This window comes from Thermobia domestica, chromosome 6, assembly GCF_964235325.1.
Source record: "Thermobia domestica chromosome 6, izTheDome1.hap1.1, whole genome shotgun sequence".
Classification (NCBI taxonomy): domain Eukaryota; kingdom Metazoa; phylum Arthropoda; class Insecta; order Zygentoma; family Lepismatidae; genus Thermobia; species Thermobia domestica.
In genome coordinates, this window is record NC_137459.1 from 52,575,927 (window position 1) to 52,596,534 (window position 20,608).

The 20,608-nt window shown below is 33.5% G+C and overlaps 2 protein-coding genes across 2 annotated transcripts in view; one reads left to right on the plus strand and one right to left on the minus strand.

Annotated features, from left to right (window-relative positions):
- LOC145687992 (uncharacterized) overlaps nt 1-8,284 on the minus strand; it is a 147,890-nt gene extending 139,606 nt beyond the window's left edge. Inside the window, exon 1 of the mRNA XM_081761646.1 lies at nt 7,777-8,284. Within this exon, the coding sequence (XP_081617772.1) occupies nt 7,777-8,244 (468 nt within the window). The 5' untranslated portion in view covers nt 8,245-8,284. The remainder of the gene's footprint in view (nt 1-7,776) is intronic.
- LOC145687991 (putative G-protein coupled receptor Mth-like 1) overlaps nt 1-20,608 on the plus strand; it is a 199,732-nt gene that overhangs the window by 74,941 nt on the left and 104,183 nt on the right. The window lies entirely within an intron of this gene.

Consider the following 20,608-nt stretch of genomic DNA (forward strand, 5'->3'; position numbering starts at 1 on the left):
GATATTAAGATATCGCAAAATTTCCTCCTTAGGTAATATTCGAAGTGCGGGAACACGAAAACGTACTATTGCAATAAAGAAATTGAGAACAGACTCAAGTCTAGAGAGATGTGTAGGTGCAGCCATGGCCCATATGGGAGAGCAGTATTCGATCTTGGGTGCTATTAGAGTTTTATAGAATGTTGTTAATGATGCCACAGTACGTAGTTCAGTGAATCGGTAAAGAAGCCCCAACATACGCATTGATTTCTTAACTATTGAGGACATGTGGTCAGAGAACGAGAGTTTCGAATCAAAGATGACACCAAGATCATTATGACTGGCAGAATGTGTTATAGGGGAATCGTTAATATAGTATTTGGAGGGAACAGGAGGCCTTACATGGCGGTGGACTAAAGGTTAAATGTGTAGTTTAACAAGTAAACGAAGACCTTTACAGACAACGTAGTTTTTATACCTAACCTCTCACAGCATGTCTAAAATTTTTCTAAATGCTGCATTCCGGAACTTGAAAATTTCCGTTAAAAAGTATATTTTAACATCCATTGTTCGCAATACAGGTTCCGCCTAATCAAGAGAATTTAACACATTTTTTAACCTTTAAATTCATGGGACGGAAATATTTCCGTTTAAAATAAATTTCGTTTAATAAGGGGCTTGTTGATGGCAGTTGTTACTGTATTAAAAGCCTGTATTCAAAAACCTTATGTTCTTGTTTAAAAGAAAATAAATTCACTTGAAATTACTTTTTGTATCCAATTATATGTAAATCCTAAGATATTTTATTCTAGCGTAACATTGTCCGTTTCAAACAGCAATAATTTACAGTGTATAATATTTATACTTTAAATGGAATAAAGTGATTTGAGCGAGACACGGAGCATGAATGGGAAGAAGGTAAGGTTATCGAAAACATAACAGAAGACTTAGTAGGAAAGTCACCTTTCGAGAAAGCGAGGTACGTACCAAAGCAACACAAGCTTATACTTAAATACTCTCATAAACTCCTTAAAGAAAAATTTAAAAACTTATCTCCTTATCTCAGAAAGTAACTGCTGGGACAAGTTTTAGATTTTGAAAAACAAATATTTTAACCAGTTTATAGCTAATTTAAAAAAGGGTTGTTCATTTCTTCCCGAAATACATTTTTCAACGGTTTCTTTGGATTGAACTCTGTCTAATATGGGGGGGAAAATCTGGGTTGTTTCATAGTTGTATAAACTCCTTACCAGACTTGAAACTGATGTGAAAATATAAGAAGGTCAAAAAATAGAGTGCTGCTAAAGTTTGAGCTTTTACTGTCGAATTAAATAGAAATGTCCTCCTCTGAAAACGAGCTTACTTACTTTGAAAATATTTTTTTTAGCATACACTTTACAAAATATATTTTCTTCTTGAATTGTTAACGTCTCTCAACTTCAATACATTGTTTCAAAAGATAGCTTCTAGAAGATTTTTCTGGCCCATTTAGTTGTAGTGCAACATCTTTGTCCATTTTTGTCCACATAAGAAAAAAATGTACTATTCAAATTAACAAAAGAGGGCCATTTCAAAATTTCGACCACTTCGATCACCTAGTGTGACACCTTCAAATTCGAATTTTAACTAGCTCAGAATTTTGACCAATTTACGTCCATTTTTGTGCACCCAAGAAAAAATGTTCCATTCTAATGAACGAGGGAAGGCCATTTCAAAATTTGTCCACTTCGATAACCTGTAATGCAACATCTCCAAATTCGAATTATAACATGCTTAAAATTTTGTTCCATTTTTGCGCATTCATGAACCACAAACAAAACGTTTTGTACCATTAAAATAAACGAGGGAGGGACCTTTAAAAAATTGGTCACTTCGATTACCTGTTGAGCGACATCTTCAAATTCGATTTTAATTAGCTCAGAATTTTGTCCAATTTCCGTACATTTTTGTACCATAAAAAATATTGTACCATTCAAATTAAGAAAGGAGAGCCATTTCAAACTCTTGGCCACTTCGATCACCAGCAGTGTGACATCTTTAAATTTGAATTCTAACTAGCTTAGAATTTTTCCTACTTTTTTTAGATTTTTGTACCACCAACTTAGCTAAAATTCAAATTTGAAAATTAGTCACTACAGGAAATCCAAGTGGCCAAATTTTTAAACGACCGTCCCTAGTTTATTTCAATGGTATAAAATTTATTCTTGGTGGTACAAAAATGTGAAAAAATTTGACACAATTCTGAGCTAATTAAAATTTGAATTTAAAGATCTCGCACTACAGATTATCGAAGTGGCCGAAATTTCGAAACGGCCCTCCCTCGTTTATTACGATAGTACAAAAATTTTTTTCTTGGGTGGATAAAAATGGGACAAAAATCTGAGGTAGTTAAAATTCAAATTTGAAGAAGTCGCACTACAACTAAATGGAAATATTTTTCTTTTTGGTATTTTTATATTGTCACAGGACCACACAATTTACGAGATGGGTGACGTGGAAATTTTATTGTAGGTGATTTGACACCGTTATTTTTATCTTCTTCCAAAAATGTGACAGTCATGCATCATTACCGGGAGGATGAATCACTCACCCCTTTCTTATTCTCCTTTCACATGACCTTGGTAAATATACTAAACCAACAACAATGAACCATTCAAGATCTTGAGTCTATATTAGAAACCTGATATTCCATTTATGAGGAAAGTTGTTGAACGTTAAAAATTTTCAATTTGGTTGTTTCTTTAAATATGCATTTATATGCATTAACGACATAAACATGCACTAACCTCCAAAATATGCACATATATGCACTATAAAACTCTGCTATTTTACTCCAAAACACCTGAAACGAATTTCTGTTTAAAGAGCATATCAATATCACATCAGGAAAAAAACATGCAAATATGCAAAAATCCGAAGTCTAGTGATAAGGCATAACCGTGGGACGTAAAACTCAAAGATTTCATTTTACTATGTGATATATTCAAATAGATAAAAGATAATCAAAATGTGGAACAAGAGCGCGCTAGACAATATTATTTTCCATGAGGTACCGTTATCACGAGTCACCTAGTAGCTTCCCGTTTGCAGCCATTTAGAAACGCGAAAATAAATGCCGATTTTCTAAATTGCTGCAAATCAAAAGCAGATAAGTGAGTCGTGATAATGGTATCGCATGTAAAATAATATTGTCTAGCAAGCTCTTGTTCCACTTTTCGATTATCTTTTATCTGTCTGAAGATATCATATAATTGCTGTAAAATTAGCGGTATTTTAATTTCGCAGTGATGAGTTCTCTTAATGCTTTTCGATAGTTTTCGAATATTGCTATAATACTAGCTTACTAACCACATTACCAAATAGAAAATTACTATGATGTCAGAGAAATCTGAGTGAAACGTTAACTTGGTTGGTTGAATTGGAACTTAACGTCGCTTTCAGCACTAAGGCTGTATGAGACTTCGACTTAGAGTTTAAGATGGAATCCGAACTAACATACTGTGCTCAAATTTCAATTTTGTCCCACTGGGAATCGGTATAATCCATGCATCTAAAACGGACACACTAGCTACAAAACTATCGGAAAAGGTTAGAGCAGCGTTTCCCAACCGGTGTGCCGCGGCACACTAGTGTGCCGTGAATGGGCCGCTGGTGTGCCGCGAGGAATCGAAACAAAATTATTAATTTTAGAGGAATCAAATTGTAAAAGGTAGGGAAAATATATATATATTTGCATTTCACGTTACTATGGACCTCTACTATAAATCTACAATTTTAAGTTTCATACCGTGTTACTGTTCTGTACATTTCTAATGTTGAAAAAAGTATTTGTTGTCATTGTTATAACCATTATTACTTCTTTATTGTTGCAGACCATTTCGAAACTTCAAAATTTAAAATATAATTCAATCCTTTCGACAAATTACCTACATTTGTGTTTTAAAAGTAAATGAGATTTGTTTGTTCATTCGTTCGTTATTTAGTGATCTTCCTTCTTAGTAAAAGGTTGGATACAGTTTTTAGAAAGAAAGTGTATTTTTAAAAACTTGAGTCCAATATTTCTTTGCAATTGTTTTCTATTTTTAAATTACAATGAAAAATAACCATAATGATTTACCACGGGGAAAAAACAGTGTTCGAGCTCTCTTGTCTGTGAGAAGGAGATCAATAATCACAGAAAAATGCCACTGTGTTTTAGGTTTACAAATAATATCCATAAGTGTGCCGCGAGAATTCAAGTCACACCCGTAGTGTGCCGCAAGTTGAAAAAGGTTGGGAAACGCTGGGTTAGAGTAAAGCGTGAAATAAATCAATTGAAGTTAAGATATCCAGTAGTAGAGAAGACTAGGTTGGCTTAATAAAACAAGTGTAGTTCAACCTTATTTTGAGCAGATATGACTAAACTTTGAGCATGGATGGCTTTTTAAAATAATAAATTTTCTTCAAATTTTGATAATTTCATTAACTTCAAGAAAAACTAGTTTCAGATCTTTAGTACCAAATATTTGAGTATCAACTCTTCTTCAATTGTATTTAATGCGCATGGGTTGTGTCTTATTAAACACCTAAAAGCACAAAAAATGTAGATAGATACAATATACTTTTACTACTTTTGGTTAAAGCATTTATAATTTATTTCAAACCAATTGCACATAAAAAAAAGTTTTTAATGTTAATCAAAAAACATCATTGTCTTTTCATGATTGGAATTACGATATATGACAAGATTATTTTAATGATATATACTTTGAAACTTGTTTGGATATAATTAATCCTGAAATAAAGAAAAATATATCTACTGAAGGGATGTGTTGTGTGTAGGTTTTTTATCTTAAAAAAATCTCTCGACACGAAAAGTGAAGAAATTTACCATTACTCGCCTTTGGCTACATATCTTCATTAATTTATTTTTGTGAGAACATATCAAAGTGCTTTTTTTTTTAAATATATTAATTTAAACAGCAATTGTAGCTTTTCTCCGATAAAATAAGAGCGTTATGTCTTACAAAGAGGCAGAACTTTGGATTAGAATTTCCGTTCTCATTCCGAGTCCCTTATAGCTAATCCTAACTAGATTATGAATATACAATTAGCTCTTATCAAATTAAAATGTGGTAGTCATTATTTCACTACAGATAGTCATCTAACATTCTCTGCAATTAATTGTACATGATGAGTCGCAATGACCGAGTTTATATTTTCGTATATGTTAAAAAAACTATATAGTCTAGGACGGTGGCGTGGTCCTGTAATGCAGTCTATTGGAGGCGCGATAATCTGGTGGGTAGTGGTCTGTACTGTGAGAGTTGATCTAGCATGATAGTATGTGTATTCAAAAACTGGGCATGATTCAAGCTTCTGTCGTGGTCCGGAGTCCACGTTAATAGGTCCTATCCATCTGTATTTCATAATGATGGCGTTTCATAAAATTTCTAACATTATAGGCCTAATAATAATTATTGGAGTAAGCTTCTGTTTACACGACTTAGGTGTTCGTTTATCCGGATGCTCAAGGTGACCAGAACTTTTACTTTCAAAAAACGGGACGCATATGAATCGGCGACGGCGGGGGGGGGGATGATTTCCACATTGCATTTGGACTCAGCAGTGTTTTCAATTTACAAAATACACAAGTAAGAATGATAACACAGTGTTTCTAACTTAAGTATTACCCAACAATACTTTTAACTACTTGAACACTCAGAATTCCCACTCAATTCCCACTTGAACCACAGAACACTCTATTCTCATTTGAATATTCAGAAGTTCTAGGCACGGCTGAACCTTCCCAATTAGTGTTGGTACGAAAGAGTGTAGAATTTGCATTGATCATTTATATTTTGACTAATAATTACCGGACACCTGAGTCATTTTTGCTTAAAAACGGGACATTTAGGCGTCCCGTTTGAGAATCAGAAAAAAAACGGGAAAACGTTTGAAAATAAGGGACTGTCTCGGCTAAAACGGGACGTCTGGTCGCCTTGCGGATACTCCTCCGAGATGCCTGAACCATTCTTAACCAAATTTAATATGGTGATTCGGGAGCGCGCACTCAGTATCGTAAAAGGTGGCATGCCCTGACCGGACTCATCATTGAGGAATAATCACCGGAAAACATGATGTCTATATACAACCTTGAAAAAGAATTGGCGCGCGAATTTTCATTGTAAACAATGGAAAATATAATTTTCAGCATTAGAAATAGGACGAATTCTGCGAACACAATATTTGTCGAAGCCATTATGTTTTTCGCTGATATGCCAAATTCAACTATTTGCAAGTCGTGTTCATTCACGAAAACAATTGATGCACTAAAAATTATATGAATAATCAACAGGGATTAATAGCTTTTTTTGTTCCAAATTTGCTATTATTGCATAACTAGTTATTAAACACAAAAACCAAGCTCTGTAGACAATATAAAGTTCTAACAGATCAATTAATTATCATGATTCATGTATAGTCTGCTTTTCTTAATGTTCATTTACTCAAAAAAGGAATTTTTCAAAACATCCGATAGCAACTTGCCATCTTTCCTTTGCTCTGGAATGGAAGAAGAAAATAAATCTGGGAATTAGTGCAGTTTCTCCTTTTACTATACAGGGTCTGTGTTTACTATTCATTTTCATCTTGTTGTATTGAAAAAAAATAGGAAAAGAAAATAAAAAGGGACAAATAAATGTTCTTCAGGGAACCATGGTGGAACAGTGGCAGAGCGCTCACTTGTGGTGCGTGAGGTCCCTGGTACAATCCCAGCTCGCGCCAAATAAGTTTTGATGTGGGCAAACACTGTGTGAGTGGGTTTTCTCGGCTCTTTCGAAATTTCTTATTCCATCAGTTTGTTTATTATAATCATCACCGTCTAATATATATGTCTTTGAGCATTTCTCCTCAAATGAAACTATTTTTTTAAAAAGAATAAAGTAAGATATGAATCTTACATTTTACGAAAAAATAACTACTGCAGGGAGTTAAACGTTGTGTAGTTTACATTGCTGACAAAAGCAATATATTAAGGTAATGTTTATTAAGTAACGAGCAAAAATAGCAAAATATTGATACATTGGTAGTCTGATGTAAATAACTTGAATCAATACAATTAAGTCGCATATATACCATCCACATTATTCGTAATTTGAAGTACGTCATGTGGGCACGGTGGCTGAATAGCAGAGTGCTTTCCTCTGGTGGTGCGGTCCCTAGTTCGAACCCCGAGCAAGTAAGTTAGTGGTGGACATCAACGTGTATGTGGGTTTTCTCGGGTTACTCCCGTTTCCTCCCACATTCTCATTCCACCAATTTTTCCAGCATCATTGACTTGCCTTATTCATCCGTCTCCCTTAGCCTAACATGACATCCCTTAACATATGCGTGGGACGTTAAACTGAAAGATTCCATTTCAGTTCATTTCATTTTAGAAGCACATTACTTTTTTTTTTAAGTAGCAGAGTTGTTAAATGTGTAACGTAAGTAATGGAAATCTTTGATGAGTTAGTAAGTCCAGTTCTAAGCCTCGCCGTGGCTAGGTGAATAGCTACGCTCCTCTGCTGTGGGATACCCGGGTTCGATTCCCGGCTGGAACTCATACGGTACGGATCCCACATTAAGCTGTAATTCCACGTGTCATATAGTCTCGGTGCTGAAAGGGACGCTAAACTCAAATCGCATCACATAACGAAATAAGTGCAGTGCGAAAATAGATGCTCAATTTTATGACTACAGTGTTGTGTGATGACAAAATAAGTCGTGCACAGATTTAGCGTAATTATTTTTATGCAAGTACGATCCACGTCTTACCTTTTCGTAGACCCAGTCATCTGCTTTATCAGACTTCTCCTCTTTTCCTTGGTCCCAGCTAAATCGAAGGGCCGTGGATTTAGAACTTCCCGAACTTTTACTTGCTTTCACTGTGGGTCTCCGGGGTCTTGTCTCTGGTCCAGTACTCGCTCGCTGAGGTTCCACAGGAGTTGTCACTTTTCGTCCGACAATCCCTAAAGAATCAAATGTTCTTTCTAGTTCATTAATATTTTCATCAAGTTCTTCTTTGGGTTTTCTCTTAGTTTTGACTACGGAAGAATCTTTGAGGGAATGTTTCGTATTTGAGGTACCCATCACCGGCGGTGGCCTTCGCCTTTCAACACCACCAAAATCTTCACGCTCCCGAGGTCGAGTCCTAGTAGGTCGTCTTTCCTTTACAGGTTCTTCTTCGTCTTCTTGCTGGGTAAAATCATGCACCTGCTGGCCCCTGCTGCTCCCTGTGCCCATGGTCTCACCCAGCTGGTTTACGTAGTTACATCTCTCCCGAATGAAGGTTCAAGCCTCACTGTGCTTTCGCCCAATACAGAATTAGTGCCTGCGAACCACCAGGCCGGCAAATGCATACCACGCACACGGAAAATATTGATCAAGAGGTTTCTGTTACTAGTTCAGCGTGTGATTGCGTCACCATCTGCACTACTTCAGTTTCAACGTCATAAGTGACGAAAGCAATTTCACATTCCAAGTATAATAAACAGGAAATAGTGACAAATTGTTGATTTGAGTATTTAATCATGGAATTAATGAACACAACTAGTGTGGACCACTAGTCCTTTACGTACTTTGCGAAGGTCACCCGGCTTAAGAAATTTTATGTAGATACTTCTCTTGTTGTTTTAGCTCTACTTGGGACAGTATAGCTCAGTGGTAGACCACACAGCCAGTGATCGAAGAGTCCGTGGTTCGATCACAAACCTTGAGAGAGTGTGGCGGGTTTTTTTTTCGAGTGTTATGGGCAACTCTAAAACACTTTTCTTTGGTAACGGTAGATTTCCAGTGGGGACACTCGGTCCAAACAGTGTAAAAGCTCTTTCAGGCCAACCACCCTGAGCTAGTTTTTCTGGATTTTCTTCATTTATACACAAAGAAAAATCCGGACAGCGGTATATTGTACAAATATACGGTATCCTCTTGCTTACTATAGAAATCAGTACGGTGGATACGTTATCCGTATGCTACATAGGCACTGCCCTTAGATGTTACATCATGCCGTTGTAGGGTGTCTGGTATCTAACAGTTTTCCGTATATCACATGCATATACTTATGTTACCTTCGTCAGCTATATGTTATATACGTCCATTTGTATGTGAGATCATGACCAACCAAATTGTTTCATACGGATAGTACGTATAGATGGAACACTCATACAGAAAGTATTATAAAACATGCGTTTTCAGTTATAGGTCTGCTGTGCGTTAAGTCCAAAAACTACAGGAATTACGCATGTAACTTATCTTTTTAAGTACGCCGCCTGCAATTTTTTCTCAGTGTACCAAGCAAATGCCCAGATAGTACCTTACAGAATGATCCCAGGCCGTTTTCTTCCTTCCCCCTTCCTTTCTTCCTCCCAAATACTCCAGGCAGTCTGATCGTCGAGAAAGGTCATCCCTCATACATGACGGGCTAACATGGCCATAGATGTCGAAGGCCCAGAAATCTAATTCTAATCCTAATCAATCTCTGTTTTCTAGTTTTATACTCATATGATTCACAGTAAAAAATTACTGTGGAAACTCGAATCTCAAGGAATAGATAAAACTGCGAGTTATCGAGTTTTTCGAATAATCAGGGTTCGAATTTTCAAGGTGGCCACAACAAAAATTCGATATATCGAGATTCCGAGTTCCTCATGAAAAGTAACTAGGCCCTATATAACCTCTAAAACTCGAAATTTTGTTCTTGAATAAACGAAACTTCTATAACCCGAAGTTGTGAAAGTTCCTTATATTAAATAATATGACTAGTAAAAACGAAATAGTAGACATGAGTGAAAATCAATTACAGTACACGTTAACAACAATGACAAATACCTAAAATCATAGAGCTATAGCTTCGAGTTATCGAGCTCACATCAAGAGAAATTCGACCTGTAGAGGTAAACTTCGACTCGTAGAGGTTCGCAGATACGGAAGTTCGAGCTACCAAGATTTTTAAGTATGATCATGAAACCCTTAAAATTCGACTTATCGAAGTTGAAACATTCGACTTATTTTGAAGATTGAGTGTTATGGAGAGTTGAAGGGAATGTAAAAAGAAATCGAGTTATCAAGTAATTTGAGTTATCGATATCCAACTGTATAAATTGATAGAATGATTATACGAAAACAATTAAGAGCATTTATCAATATTTAAATATATCAAAGTCATTACACAATATACTACACCCACTGCTATATCACACCTTTCGTGGACCTTTTACGACGTGCAAGGATTCTAATAAATTTTAAATGAAATTAAGAAGAAAATCAGGACACAATTTTTTTTTAAGAAAAGGAGACGAGAAGAATTTCGAGACGAGACAGGACAAGCTTTCCGAGAATTGAGACGAGACGAGAATTAGACAATAAAAATTAAAAGAAAAGACGAGAAAGCTGATTTCTCTTCCCGTAGCAAGACTACCGGGAATCAAGCCGAAAGTAGGCCTACATACGCTACCCACTAGACCTTCCACAAGAGCTAAGTAATTTATTATTATTATTATTATTATTATTATTATTATTATTATTATTATTATTATTATTATTATTATTATTATTATTATTATTATTATTATTATTATTATTATTGATGATGATGATGAGATTCTCGATAGGCTGGATTTACTCTCTCTTGATGTTAGGAGAAACCTGAGGCAAATTAGGCTAATTCATGATGTAATATGTTCTAGGATAAACTAATTCAACATCTATACAATATATTAGAGTTCCTTCGCATAACCTCAGGGCCTATCGGTGTATTTTATGTAATAACAAATTAATTGTTACTTCACTATTTATTAGTGTAGAGAATATAAACAAAAATCTCTAAGAATCGATCTATTTAATGTAAATTTTGATTTACTTTTAAAAAATAGCATTTAGAATGTATTATCAAGTAAATATATAAATTCGCCGTTGTTCTGTCTGGTATATTGTCTATGAAACTTCAATTGTCTTTTGTTTGATGTATGATTATTTTTATCTAGTTATGTTCTTTGTTATATATATTCTTATGAAATTTTGTTTAATTTTATTGGTGTTCATTATATTTTACTTTGTTATAAACTTCATCATACTTATCAATTTAATAGATATGCGAATGAAGGTAATGTTGAAATTTACTTTGTAATCAAAGCTTTCATTAACTTAACGAATGACATATAATTTTGTATCTGATTGAAACATTTTGATGTGTTATTTTTTAAATGTGTTTATTTTCTTTTATTTTGTATTTACCATGATGTAATCCTCCATTGTATATAATTTGTATATTTGTGACCATTTATGGCTTTGGCTTTAATTACTGCTATCAATAAATTCAAATTTAAATTATTAATATAGTACTAGTAGCACTATTCTTATTATATTGATCAGATTGTAAAATTTATTTTGTACATATTTCTTTTACATACAATATAAATTTAATTGATCTTGAAAATTAATCATTAGATCAGTTTGCAATAAACTACTTATATGTTTAAACTTACTAAACAGATTTTTACAATTAGCTCTATTTCTAAGAAATTGATTCAAAGAGTTTTAAATTAAATGCTCCATATCAATTCGCCCATTTCGGCAGTAATTTACACACAAATACTTGCTTCTATGATGTGTATTTCTGACTTCATATAGAATCAATAATGTTCAAGGAAAGCAAATAATGTAAATACGACAAAAAAAAGCTTTAAATAGTAGTCCGAACATTTGAATTTATCATGGCCGCTAAAATGTATTGTGATGTTTGACAAACTACTATATATTTGCGTGTCGAATCAAGAGATAGCAGAATATTGTAATGCGTTCACGATGTTCCCAATCGATATGTTTTAGAATAATTTATCATACAAACATTGAAAATATTTGTGAAGACTCGAGTGTTTGCTACGTCGTTAGTTTGTTAGTCGATAATGGATTATGTTTTTCCATTGTTCTTATTGGTACAGTTGAAAACAAAAGTCCTTTTAAGGACCGTTGCAAAATACAAATTATGTTAGGTCGCAGTTATGTCTAACTCGGTGCTCTGTGACGTATAAAATTCCTTCTTTTATTCCCGTAAACCCAAGAAGCACAAACAAGGAACAGGCAAAAAGAATGTAACAGATGGAGTCGATAGTCTTGCAGGTATACCAGTCATTGGCCCATGGCAAATTGTACACTGCATTATTTAATTACGAGTATGACTAAAATGTAGAAAATAAAATAAAATAAAAAGATCTTTTTTTTTAAAAAAAAAAGAAAAACATGTTTTCCATATAAAATAAAACAAATCATACTAAAGTGTAAAAATAAATAATACAAATCATAATAAAAAGCAAAAATAATTTTGTTGTAAAGAAAATTACTTTTTAAAAAATATTTATGCATGACTAAAAAGAAACGCATGGGGAGCGCTCTCATAGACAATCAATTTATAAAATTTTCAATATTCATGTAATAATATATGTAATTATACCTCAATTTATATTGATAATAAACAAAACTTTTAGGAAACCTAAAAATGAATCAAAAGATTGCGATCTTAGCCAATAATTAGTTTTTGGATCAGGAACCACAAAATTTTTGAACGGCCCCTAAATCGAGTTTTCGCATTTTATTTTACGGAATAAGCACATCATACTGAGTTAACTGATAGTTTGAATTTGGCTACACTGTATGTAGATTTTCGGATATAAGGCCTACAAGAAAATTTGTGTTGAAATATATATTGGATCTTTTGATCCAGAAAATTATTTTTTCAGTTTAACGTCCCACACTATGTCCTTTAGGCCAAGGGAGATGGATGATTAAAGCAAGTGAATGTTGGTGGAAGAATTGGTGGCATGAGAAAGTGGGAGGAAACGGGAGCACCCAAAGAATATCTATCTTACAATAATATTATGTAGTATATCCGTATCTCTCTCTCTCTCTCTCTCTCTCTCTATATATATATATATATATATATATATATATATATATATATATATATATATATATATATATAAACTATTTTATACAGCAAAAATAAAATACCAGGTCAATAATATAATACTGTGTTATATAACTACTTCAAGTATTATTATTTATATACAAATATAACTGTACATTTTAATGCAGAATGTTATATCATATTACGGAATGCTATATACAGTTACAGAATATTATAATATTGTGTACGTATTATATACTAATAATAAAAATAACATTATATTATATTACGTCAGATTTATAAATTGGTTGTATATTAAAGCGCTCTTCTTGCTTTTCTTTTTAGTAATGTATAAATAGATTTTTTAAAGTAGCTTTCTTGAGGATCTTGACAATAAAATTATTATTTTAAAAAAAATATTACGATTTTTATCATTTTTACTCTTTAGTACAATTTTTTAAATTTTTCAGGAAAGCATGTTTTTAGAAAGTATTTTTTATTTTATTTTATTTTATTTCAAGTGATAAAACTGACATTTAAAAAAAAAATAGTGTATAAGGGATTAAAGTTAGAAAATGGAATTGCTTGTGCTACCCAAATATATTTAAGTTCTAGTTTTTTCTGCAAAGATGATTACATAATTCCAGAGACACGATATAGCTTAAATTACGATCAATGATCTTGAATGAGGAGGACGTTTTGGTAGAAAATCATGGGAGAGCAAAACATAGTCTTTGTCCCCACCCCATCATAATTCATGGAGCACAACTGTCCCCTGCCTCTCGGTTCTTACGCCCCTATATCCTGCCAATATCTGTTTGCTAATGTCACCTTACTTTATATTTTAAAAAATAAAGAAAGAAAGATATCATCACTTCCTTACCTAATTAGATTCGGGAGTACGCGTAATTAAATGAAATGCTACCATTTCCTTAAAAAGCAAACGAGTTCAAAGGGTATAATAATAATAATAATAATAATAATAATAATAATAATAATAATAATAATAATAATAATAATAATAATAATAATAATAATAATAATATAGGCTAAAGATGACGTACTTTCCTCAATACAACTTCTGATTTTTAAAAGTTGTTTCCGATGGGTTCCAAAGGAATGTAGGAAATAAGAGCATAGAAATTTGCATTACTTGGTTTTCTTTTTACTAAATTATATTAATAGTCAAAGAGGGAATTGTATTTTTTCTTGAATTTAGCGAAAGTTTATTGAATATCATCAACATCATCATAATTATTCTGCCATTATAAGCAAGTTACTTACCGCAAGTGACAAGCTTCCATGCTTCACGATTTCTTCGCCTTCACGTACGAGTTTTCTGTTTTGATATTGTTCATTAACTGTAGCCACTTTCGTCCCTCCCTCTCTTTCCTGCAACCATATTCTCTAGCACGTCCCTCATCATATAGTTCTTTCTTACCCAGTGTCCAAATCAGTTTCTCTTCCTCTTCCTTATAATATCTAAAATAGTTCTTTTCTCCCGCACCATTTCTAACACCCTCTCGTTCGTCTTCCGCTCTACTCAACTAATTCTCTCCGTTCTTCTTCACACACACATTTCGAAAGCTTCCAGTCGTCTTTCATCATTTTTGCGTAATATCCATGTTCCTGACCTATACAATTCAATATTCCACACGAAGCATTTTATGAGTCTTTTTTTCTCAAGTTTCTATTCAAGGTCCCACAAAAAAGACTTTTCTTACTCCTAAAGGCTTCTTTCGCCATTCCTATCCTTACTTCTATTTCACGTTCATACTTCATGACATCAGTAATAATACTACAAAGGTATCGAAAACTAGTCATCTGTTCTATTTTCTCCCCTTCTACATCTATATTTTACACTGATCCCTTCGTTCCAATCACCATGACCTTTATCTTTCTAACAATTTATTTTCATCCCATATTGTTCATAGCCTTTCCTCAAGTATTCTAATATCTTATTGATTTCCACTTCAGATCTCGCAACAAGCGCCACATCATCTGAAAATAATATACACCTAATGAAATGTAATCATACCTACCTCCTAATGAAATAAAAAATAATCAGGTAAGCAAACATATCGAGTGAAAATGAATCTAAAATGTGTGCCAACTTATACTTTCTTTACGTAATAGTCATATTGATGGGTTCAAAGGCGTACGCAAAGGGTGGGATTTGGGGGACTGGCCCCCCAAATCCCGACTTTTCTATAAATTTAGTCTAATTTGAACAGTGATATTTCAAATTTTAATATAATTTATCCTTATATTGAATTTGTACCCTGGAAAGCTTTGAACTCCTCCCAAAATAAATTCCTCCGTACATACTTTGTTAGGTCCAAAAATATAACATTTGGAACAATGCACTCATTAACAATTGCAGTAAAGAAATTATCTACCTCGGGAATAATAATAATAATAATAATAATAATAATAATAATAATAATAATTATTATTATTATTATTATTATTATTATTAGTAGTAGTAGTAGTAGTAGTAGTAGTAGTAGTAGTAGTAGTAGTAAGCAAAATTAAATTTCTAGTTTTCTTTTCCACGCTAATGCCCTTCAGGCTAAATAACGACAATGAAAAATTGGTAGCACGAGAATGTAGAGGAAACGAGAGAACCCCGAGAAAATCCGCAAGCTTACTTAGCCTGTGATATATCCCTTAGGACAAGAGTTAAGCTACCGTACACCATAGTAGTAGCGAGATGTTTTTTTTTTTTTTTTTTTTTTTTTCAAGACTACAATTTATAAATATTTCCTTAAGTGTAAAGTAGATACAGAGAGAGAAATTTTGTTCTGAAAAGACACTAACAAACTAATCTCTTTCATTCAATGAAATTAGCTTCTTAGTCAACTGAACTCTTCTGCCAGAAAATAGATCGTTTATGATGCATTCTTTCTCTTCGAGTAAATTGCAGAGGCAGTCTTTCCGTTTATGATAACAAAAAAAAAACTGTAGTGTTTTCTTGTTGAAGTTCGTTTGCATTTTTAAAATGAGAAAAAACAGGGAGGGGAAACTGTTTGCTGAGACAAAATCGCTGTCTTGCCTTCTGTAAAGTTGTTTTGGATGATTACGGAATTCCTCGCATCCTTTTGTTTCGAGTTGACAGTGAAAAAAAAAAAAAAAAAAAAAAAAGTGGTTGATAAATGTACCTGAAAGAGTTTGTGTTTTGTTGTGTTGGGAAGTGTATCAACACTTCCAAAACTGCAGAAAAACGGAGTAATGTGTCACTTTTAGTTTCCTATTTTTAGGTATATTCAACAACAAAAGCATATACACAGTCTATGCGTATTCTCTCCTGAATACCTCACAATATGACTTAACTAATTTGCCCTGAAAGATTTACTAGTAGTTTATTGCAGGCGATTAGTTTTTTTGTTTAGTTTTGCAAAAAACGACTCAGGCTCATTTATTCAGATTTCATAAATAAGTATTTCATTAACAATGTGATACTGAGACATAACTCATTTGTCCTCCAAAAATCTACGGTTTAATCTTGGGAGTGAGTTTTTTTCCGGACAATTTTCTCAAGAAACTACTCAGATGATTTTGTTCATATTTCATAAATAAACATTTCATTAATATACCTCTAGAATGATGCGTCTCAATTATTCCTTACTGAAAAAAAATATCGAAATTGATCGTTCACTCTTGGGGCGTGTGTTTTTCAGATTATTTTCTCAAATACGTCCCAGGTGATTTTGTTCATATTTTATAAATGAATGTTTCATGAATAGTACTATAATGTAGCATAAATCACTTTCATGAGAATATCTATAAGGAGTTGTTTACTCATGTTTTTTTTTTTTTTTTTTTTTTTTTACCGTTTTCTAAAATACCACTCATGGGATTTTCTTCTTATTTTATATATATAAAAAAGATATTTGAACAGTAATCCTAAAATATGGCGTAAGTCATTTATTGTGGAAAAATCTGCAAGGGATAACACTTTTGAGGATCAGTTTTCTTTTGGGGAAGATTACCGAAAACAACTTTAACTTTGTTTGTATTTCACAAGAAAATGTTTCATTAATAATTATAGCACAATATGATTTAGTTTAAGGAATAAGAGAGAGAAAGTTTAGTAAGGTATTCCATGTATTTTAATTCGAACGAAATATTGAGAATTTTGACAACATGACAAGGAACTATTATGCTTAATTGAATATTATTATACGTTGCTTTATATTAGTTTTTACCGTTTCCTTGCTCATTATTATGATTATTATTAGTATGTATCGTAATATAGTACTCTGGTACCAAACAATACAATTTTGATAACAAACTGTTCGTGGCAACGCGCAACTAGGATAGTTGTCGTCCGGCGTACGAACTCGCCTTAGCGCCCGTCCTCCGACCAACCAAACCAAAAGGCTTCCCGACCACACCTAATATGTAGGGGCAGGAGTTTTTCGCAAGCTGCGAAATCGCGAAAGTTTTCCTACAAAGCCGAGAGTTGGTTTTCCAACGAACTACGTCGGATTGAGTAAGGAAATAGGTATTTTGAAGTCGCGACAAAATGCGATAACTGACATTTTGAGCGAAATGTGCCGCAAAACGCGACAAACTGCGAATTTTTAAAAACGTCAGTTTTAGTTGTTAAAATACAGAAATAAAAAGTGCAATTTTTCAAAGGGGAGAAAAATTTAAACTTAAATAACTTGTGTTTGTTGGTAATATGGTTTCCAAAAACAAATACTGACTGTGAAACGATTTTTTTTAAAAATACAGCTTGGTAATCAATGATAGAAAGCTACAAATGAAAGAAGGAAATGTTGAAACATGCAACATGCTGCACTTTTCATCAGAATAATAATTTGCAGACGAGATATACTAGAAGATACTGTACCGCACTAATGTATTGTATGTATGTGTTTTTACATGTATATATGTTTTCGGTGTATAACTAATACAATGTGTGGTGTTTTGTGATGGCAATCGTAATGATACTGTGCTAATGTATTTTAAGTTTTTGGACTTGTAAAAGAAGAAAGAAATAATTTGTTGTTAGTAATTGCATAAATAATAACTTCATTGTCCTAAGTAGCATTATTGATTTATTGCTTATTATTTATATTGGGCTTACATTAGAATTTGTATAATTTATATTAGAGTTTGTAAAATTATTTACTTAGCGACAAAATGAGAAATTTTATATCTCAAAATGTGTCAAAATACGAAACTTTTAATTTCAAATTGCAAAAAAACTCCTGCCCCTACTAATATGGCATCACACAGTAATTTTCCTATTCCATCTTTCTTCAAGTGGTAACGCTTGGTTTCAAAATTGCAATACATAGTTTAATTTTTAGTAGAAGATAAACACCAAACTAATTAGTATTTGATTGACAAATAATCTGAGAGTAGCATGCTTGACATATTCTTATAGTCTTATCGTAATACCTGAAATCACAGTGTTTTCGGAATTATATCGGTAAGTGCATATGAGTAGAATGAATCAACAATCTGTTGCTTTAGAATAAAATATTTAATTATAACAGTCAAGCTGTTGTCTCGAGTATTATACTCGGAGATTTTGCAAGTCTCTTAAATCGGTGTAAGTTAAATGAAAACACTAAAATTTTACTTTGAGGAGCTCCCTCGTGGCTAAGCGGTTAGCGTACGCGCCTGTGGCGTGGGAGACCCGGGTTTGATTCCCGGCGGGAGCTCATGTGGTTCGGATTCCACGTTAATCAGTAGGTCCACGTCTCATATAGCCTCGCTGCTGAAAGGGACGCTAAACTAAATTCAACTCATTCTTTTGGCTGCAAAGGTTTTTACAATGTCCTGAAAAGATAGCTTTGAAGCTAACTTATGCTTTATGGATATGATCCTAAGACAGGTGAGTCGTTGTTGTACTGTTAAGTTTCTGAGGTTTTTTTTTAATTATCTTTAGTTTGCTAAAACTGCTTACCTTCCCTTATAGTGAAAATAAATATTTACCCAGCCTAAAAATATATATGAATATTTAAAATAATAATATAAATATTTATTATTATTTTATTATTCAGGTAAATGGTTAGCTTGTACATCCAGGAAGCGCAGACTGCGATTCCCCGTGGGAGTGTAGAATTCCTATTGTGAGACAATTGAATTACATAACAAGTACCGAACACCGGTAATGAAGAAAGCTAGAAATAATGTCGTTCGTAGCTGTTAGGTGACCATTCATTTAACTAACTCACGCGCCATTTCGACGCCAATAGCTCTCTCTAAGTTGAAGCACCAGGAAGCAACCGATATATAAATAATAGAAGAAAATATTTCAGTATTCAGTTAATTTGAATGTACTGTAAATCCCACACGAACATGGAGTTACGCAACAAATATTGATTAATGTACTTCATGAATATTTATACAATATAATAACACAGAATGCAAATACCAAGGTCAAGATCAATACATGGGTTGTTCAGAGTACAAGGGAATCAAGTACGATTATCAAAGTTGTTAGAAAAAGAGTTGTAAAGATTGTACGATATGCTATAAGTATATGGGAAAGTGAACACAGCTTTTCACATTGTATGAATTGTTAACAATATCTGAACATGAATCTTTCAAGCTCGGAAAGAGGCTTCAGATAAAGATCTTAAACATGATATGTATGCCCAAAATGACCAAATGAGCTTGGGTCCTTTGTGTACTGAACGCGCCAAATAATGAGTAGTTTATTGTAGACATCATTTATTTCCATTGCTAACAATTATAGTGACAGCGACGACTCGTGAAGCCTGGACTCTACAAGAATCATAAAACTAAAGCCTGTGACAAACATCTTGACATTTCAGCTAAACGAATAAAACGCAAGCTCTGGCGCGACGTTGCCAAGTGGTAAAGAGGTGTGGCTACGGCTAAGCAGACAAACTACAGCGCGATCAGGTGACAGGGGATAGACGTGGATGTGTACAAAATAAACGTGGCAATACCACTTGCCTCTATTTGCAGGCAGCATTTAAAGGAAATTTGGAGCGCCGCCTTCAAATGCCAAGATGCTTGTCACGTCGTTTACTTTCCTTCAAGTGTGATGCATCGGAAGAATTCGATGCGATTCGTGGAGCTGTCTTCCGAATGCTCATTAAGGAAAAGCGAAACAACACAAGTGCACCAACAACGTTGCCAAACTTAGAATGTATGGCAAACGAGCAACAACAAAATATTACTTCAAGAACTATAGCACTAACGCTGACAATTATTGGAATTAAACTGTAACAATAATAAAAGCAAAATATAAAACTACGACAACAACAATAACAACAAAATGAAACTTAGAGGCAATCCAACAACACTGCACCCTCAGGAGATGTTCTGCTCGCCAAGACGACCCTGGCAAAATTTCGTGGTTGAGATTGATGACTGGGACACTCCCTCGCATTCCATTGGGTAGTGAGATTGGTAACTATAGATCAAGCTTCACGGCTCCTCACGACCACTGTAGTATGTTGGTTTTTAGTATGGGCCTAGTGCTCGTAAAGGTAAAACCAATAAATCCGTAGATTGAAAATTTTTACAAAATTTAATCATTTCGACTGTTTCCTTTTTAGAGAGGGGTGTCAAAATTTATTATCGATTTTCTCTTACTTAGTTTTTCCTATAATAAAAATAAATTAAGCTCTGGGCAAAGCAAACAAATTTAGTATTATGAAACTAATATAATGTGACAGTTTCTTCAACTAACCACTTGACTTCATCGGACTCTAT